General features: G+C 41.5%; 1 protein-coding gene across 3 annotated transcripts in view; it reads left to right on the top strand.

The window, feature by feature from the left end:
• Positions 1 to 6,010, top strand: part of OCLN (occludin) — a 53,293-nt gene extending 47,283 nt beyond the window's left edge. For all 3 annotated transcript variants that reach the window (XM_012664631.1, XM_012664633.1, XM_012664632.1), the window contains exons 8-9: positions 3,644 to 3,685; positions 5,249 to 6,010. In XM_012664631.1, the coding sequence (XP_012520085.1) occupies positions 3,644 to 3,685; positions 5,249 to 5,350 (144 nt within the window). In that variant the 3' untranslated portion in view covers positions 5,351 to 6,010. The remainder of the gene's footprint in view (positions 1 to 3,643; positions 3,686 to 5,248) is intronic.
• The last annotated feature ends 243 nt before the right edge of the window (positions 6,011 to 6,253 follow it).

Here is a 6,253-nt window from a genome sequence, read left to right as displayed (position 1 = left end):
GAGTAGCTGGGACTACAAGCATATGTCACCACACCTGGCTAATTTTTTCTATTTTTAGTTGCCCTGCTAATTTCTTTCTATTTTCAGTAGAGATGGGGGTCTTTCTCTTGCTCAGGCTGGTCTTGAACTCCTGACCTTGGGCAATCCTCCCGCCTCGGCCTCCCAGAGTGTTAGGATTACAGGAGTGAGCCACCATGCCTGGCCTTATGATTATCTTTTTTTTCCCTTGATCTCCTGGCTGAGGTAGAGTTTGTCCATGTAAAATTACTCTTTTTTTCTAATTTCTTTCTTTCCATACTGTATTTTGTATATGTACTGAAATTTTTATGGTTACACCACCATTTACAGGGAGATTAGTCCCTTCTTCCCATTTTCTTATTTGTTTCTTCATTTATTTTATCAATCATTTGTGTAAGCACAGACTCATAGATATCTATTTTATACTGTGAGTTATAGTCCAATGCTATTTTAGTGGCTCTAATTGTTCTAGCTTGGTGACTGGGAACTCTTTCAGTTGCTTCCTATGCCCCTTTGACATACTCTCCCTCGTCATGGTGGGAGTTTTTCTTTTTCTTCTTTTTTTTTTTTTTTAAATACTTTCTGGCACTGCTTATTTCTGACTCTTTTTACTGAATAATAATTTATGGTTATTGTTTCATATCAGTAATAAAGATCTACTTAAAAATTTAATATATAAAACTAGCTACACAATTTTCAGTTTTATGGTTGTATCATAGTTTACTTAAGAGTCACCCTCTGTGGATAGATATTTAAGTATGTCCTCCCTCAACTCCAGTAGTACCTGTAACACACTAGTGAGCCTTTCCATTTTTTGGCACTCTTGTCTGCTTATCTAGCTGGAACAAATTCCAGAATGTGAAATTGCTGGGTCATAGGGTGTGTACATAAACCTTTTTTGCAGAATTGCCCTATAGAAAGATTATACCAACTGCATTCCCCCTGGTAATGCATTAGAGGTCTCTTTTGACGCACATCCACTCATACCTGAAAAATTACTGCCTCATGTCTTAGATATTAATAATTCAACTTTTTCATGACTTCATGTTTATTGGAACTTCATATTTTATTAAATATGCTGCCATTTTTCAATTGAGGTGATGCGCTTTTCAGTTTTACAGAAGATTTTTAAATATATTTAATTGATGATTCGTGATTATACTTTAGTTGATTAAATTGATAGATATTCAGAAATATGAAAACTTATTTACTGATTGAGAGGGTCATGAAGCAGTTGTGCTTTTGCAAGCTGCCACTTCTAGCCAACTGGGAGGGTTGTGGATGGGGCAACATCAGGGGTGGGGATTAGAAGGGGAGCTGGCTGGGCTGAGCCTTGGAGGGTCAGAGCCGTGAAGGTGCTCCCAGTGCAGCAGAAAGCATAGGAGAAGTCTCCTGAGGCCTGTGCTAGATCCTTGGCCTGGGCCAGGGGTCTTAGCCCATGGCCCCTCATTGTCTGAGTGGTTGGCCCCAGGTTGGATTTCAGGGAACTGATGGGCCAGCATGAGGACCTCTGGGAATTCCATGGGAGTCCCTTAGAGCCAGTGCTCCCACCTCCACCTCTTCCCTGGCAGCACCAGGCCCAAACTGCAGGGTTGTCCCCCAGCCTCCTTTCTCTCACCTGCCACACCCAGTTCCTGAGCAAGCCCTGGTGGTCCCAAGGCCAACATCACACTGAATGCAGTCCCTTGTCACCACCCTCCTGGCTCCCAGTGACCTCATCCCAGATCCTACTCACACATCCCTGCTGCCCTCCTGGGTGGTCAGGAGGATCCCTACTAAGACCGAGGTCCAGTCCTCTGTCAATGTTTATGGGTGTGTCTGGGACCATGACAAGCACATAGAAGTAAGTGGGGACCAAAAGCCAGTGTTTTACCGGTGGGGGTGGGGGCGGAGGTTGGGGCGGGATTCCCAGGGACTGAGCCTCCTGACTACAGCCCAGATCTGTAGTGTTTGCAGGTTTCTCTGTTGTAAATACTTGCCCCAGGGCTGACTTTAATGAAGCTAAATTCCTGAATGTTAGCAGTGCTGGATCCTCTGCTGCACAGCACTGCAGGGATGTGGGGTGACAGAGCTCCAGGGGGAGGCGGTGGCCAGTGCAAAGGCCCTAAGGGTGGACCCTGGCTGACCCTGGACCTGACCTCCTGCAGGCTAGCTCCAAGCTCCTAGAAGTCCCTGAGGAGAAAGACCTGGAGCCACCCACCCAGAAGGGCTGATGCCGTCCTAACTGGTTTTCAGTTTTGAAGTATTTGCATCTTTATGTAGTTTGGTTTATGTATGGTTTTCTTTTATAGTTTCTTTCTGGTGTTATCGTAAACCTTTCTTAATTTAGTAAACATTTATTGATCACTCATTGTTCCTTGTTAATGTGGAAGTAGGGGGGTTAGAAAGTAGGAAGTAGGGGGTTAGAAAGAAAAGTAAAATCCTTTCCCCACCCTCAAAGAGCTCATATTCGAAGAGAGAAATTGACATCTAAACAACTTAGACAATGTGATTCATGCTGTATTCACATTATGTGTAGAAAACACTATAACTGTTAGGGTGGGAATTTGTAAGCAGGTGGAGAAAGACTTCTCAACACAAAGATTAAGATAGAAGTAAAAAGTTTATTTTACTTTCTCAGAGAAAGAGAGAGAGAGAGGCGGGTAGAGAGAATGTGAAGAAGATAGAAAGAGAGAAGGGAAAGAGGAAAACACAAAGAGGAGGGAGAGGGTATGGCACATGAAAGAAAGAGAAGGGGAAGTCCCCCCCCCCCCCCAACAAGCAGGCCAGGATTTTTATGGGGACGCAGAGAAAGGAAACCTTTTTTTTCCTTTCTGTGAGGCGGGAGCTGTAGCCAGAGCTCTCACTCCTGTTGTCAGTTTAGGGCTCTTCAAGGCTGTGAAAAAGGAACTCCTAGAGACAATGAGTTGAGCGCCCCCACCATGGTTAATCAAAGAAAATGAAGGGGGCACTTGTGCTGTGAGTTTTCTCTTCAAAGGGGCAATTATGTGCTGTGAGTTTTTTCTTTCTGTTACATAGTTTATCAGCAAGGCTGCCTTTCACTGACTGCCAGAGAAGGAATAGTTTGCCTTAGGCCTGGAGAGTTGAAGGGAAGCATCTCTGAGGCGTAACCAGACAGAAGGGTGGGGGAGGTACGTGACTACAGCCATAAGGAAAACATGATAGAAATCTTGAAGCAGTCATGGGACTAATTTTTTGAAGGAATTGCTAATGGGAAGCACTGAGACAGGAGAGGCAGGAAACTAGATCAGTAGAGAAGTTAAAGCTGAGCTCAGACCAGGCTTGTAGTGGGATATAACCTGATCAGAGCTGTGCTTTGCAGAGGTATTTCTGGGGTCAGTGTAGCCCAGGGACTGGCATGGGGCAGAGATGGGAAGCAGCGGAACAGTCCCTGCCTCTGTGGACAGAACACTAGAGGGGCAGTATCATAAATGTCTCTTCCCTGGATTCCTTCAGGCGTCCTGCTGACCAGAAGAGTTTCAAGAGCTTTAAGGCTTCTTTATTTAATTGCCTATGTTTTTGTTCAAAGCTGTTACTTTTAGCTCCAAAGGATAACATCAGGAATGTTACTCTTAGAAGAGAGAATGCCCGAGTAAACATATTCCCTTGTGTTTCTCATTCATAGGCTGCTGCTGATGAATACAACAGACTGAAGCAAGTTAAGGGAGTAAGTATCTGGGATTGTAAGACTCTTTTAGTAAGAACTTTTCTATTGTGATTTTCATTTAACCTTTAGAATGACTATGTATACCTTGTTACATGTGCACTGATAATAGACCTTTAATTTTGAGATGAAAACTAACAAAAGTAAGAACCTTAATTTCAATTGTTTGAAGCTACAATGGATACTGACTTTTTAAAGCTATTTTTTTTGGTAATCCAAAGTGTGTTGATTGGGTTGGTTTCCCATTCACATTCATCTTGGCTCAGGTGCTTTTAGTGCTGCTTCCTCCTGGAGGAGCATCCTTCCCTGAGCGGTACTTTTCTTTCTTGGGGCTACCTAAAGGCTTGTGCGTGGCCGAGTCGTAGCTGCCTGGGGGTTTCACATCCATGAAGCAGGAATTGGGGCTGTGTACCAGGAGTACTTTTTTGTGTTTCTTCTTCTCCTCTTCTGGAGAGGGATAAAGGAGACACTTTGTGAGAGGCATGATCTTGTGGCGAGGTTATCACTGCCAGACTGATTTTTTTAAAGTTTTTTTTTTTTTTTTTTGAGACAGAGTCTCACTCTTTTTTTGCCCAGGCTAGAGTGAGTGCCATGGCATCAGCCTAGCTCACAGCAACCTCAAACTCCTGGGCTTAAGCGATCCTTCTGTCTCAGCCTCCCGAGTAGCTGGGACTACAGACATGTGCCACCATGCCCGGCTAATTTTTTCTATATATTTTTAATTGTCCAATTAATTTCTTTCTATTTTTTAGTAGAGACGGGGTCTCACTCTTGCTCAGGCTGGTTTCGAACTCCTGAGCTCAAACAATCCGCCTGCCTCGGCCTCCCAGAGAGCTAGGATTACAGGCGTGAGCCACTGCGCCCGGCCTGATTTTTTAAAAGTTTTTTAAAAGTTAAAGTATATTTTTAAAAAAGTACAGAAATCAAAGTGTATAACTTGGTGAATTTTCATGAAGTAACTACACATGTGTGTACCCAACACCCACATCAAGAAACATTACCTAGTACCCCTGGCACACCTCCCACTTCCAGTTTTTACACACTCCCCAGAAGGTAACCACCATTCTGACTTCATAGATTAGTTTTGCCTGTCTTGAACTTAATATAAATGGAATCATACAGTATGTGTTTTGTGTGTGATTTCTTTTGCTCAGTATTGTGTTAGTAAGATCCACTCATGTTTTGGCATGTAGTTGTGGTTCGTTAATTTTTATTGCTGTGTGGTAGTGTTTTATGAATAAAGCACAGCTTATTTATCCATTTTATTGGGGTTTTTTTCCTGCGTATTATGGGGGTACAAATGTTTAGGTTACGTTGCCCTTGCCCTCCCCCGCATCCATTTTATTGTTAATGAATATTTGGGTTGTTCCCAACTTTGGGCTTTTACAAATAATGCAGCTTCAGACTTTTTTGTAAACGTGCGCACATTTGTTAGGCCTCCCAAGTAGCTGGGACTACAGGCATGCGCCACCGCCTCGGCCTCCCAGAGGGCTAGGATTACAGGCGTGAGCCACCACACCCGGCCTATTTTGTTGTATTTATATGATTCACTTTTCCCCTTTTTAGTCTGCAGATTACAAAAATAAGAGGAATTATTGCAAGCAGTTGAAGAGCAAATTGTCACACATCAAGAAGATGGTTGGAGACTATGATAGACGGAAAACATAGAAGGTGGATGCCACACTGTTTGAGAAATTAAGAAGTATCTGATGTCTCTAAAGTGTTCTCAGAAGGCAAATCACTTGGATCATAACCCAGGAAGCCAAACTTTTGTGATCATTACAAAGTTTTGGTGGCTTTAATATCATCAGTATTAAAGCATTTTATAAATAGTTTTTGATAATGAACTTGGCTGAACACTCCAAGGATTTTATGCTTTAAACATTGGTTCTTGTGTTAAGAATGAAATACTGTTTGAGGTTTTTAAACCTTAAAGGAAGGTCCTCGTGTGAACTGTGGTGAACTTTCACACCAGACAATGATGTCTTAATATTTATGTACATGCATTCATTCACACAGGTGATCTCATTTAATCCTCCCAATAACCCTTCAGGTAACTATTATTTATAATCATTTCTTTTCAGATAAGGAAAGTAGGTCTCCGCAATGAAGTCTCTGAAGTGAACCTTGCTTGTTTCCTGGCACACGGTTTTGGTTAAGTCTGTTTTATGACTCTATTAATAATAAACTCCCTGGTCTTTCATATTTTAGCTACTATGTATACTGTGTTCTACCAGCCTCCCTGTTGATTCTTTCTGTTGTATAAATGGTTAAAAGAGGTTTTTCTTGTTTTATGTTATCCTAATAATACAGATCATGTACAAGTAACAAGTGTATGAAATTTAAAGATTGTAAATATATATTTACTTTTTTTAAAATCAAAATTTAAATCCACTGGTTAGAATTTTATGTATTTTTAAATACTTTTTATCTTTTATGGTTTACGTGCATTTTTAAAACCAGCTAGATCTTTTCATTGTATCAGAATATCTGATTACATTTATAATTCAATTGTGACTTGAATTGTATCTTACAGAAATGTTCAAGTTCTGTACATATTTTATAAGGTAT

Source organism: Propithecus coquereli, unplaced genomic scaffold, assembly GCF_000956105.1.
Source record: "Propithecus coquereli isolate 6110/MARCELLA unplaced genomic scaffold, Pcoq_1.0 Scaffold9, whole genome shotgun sequence".
Taxonomy (NCBI): domain Eukaryota; kingdom Metazoa; phylum Chordata; class Mammalia; order Primates; family Indriidae; genus Propithecus; species Propithecus coquereli.
The sequence above is the reverse complement of the archived record's forward strand: the minus strand, read 5'-3'. Positions and strand labels throughout refer to the sequence as shown.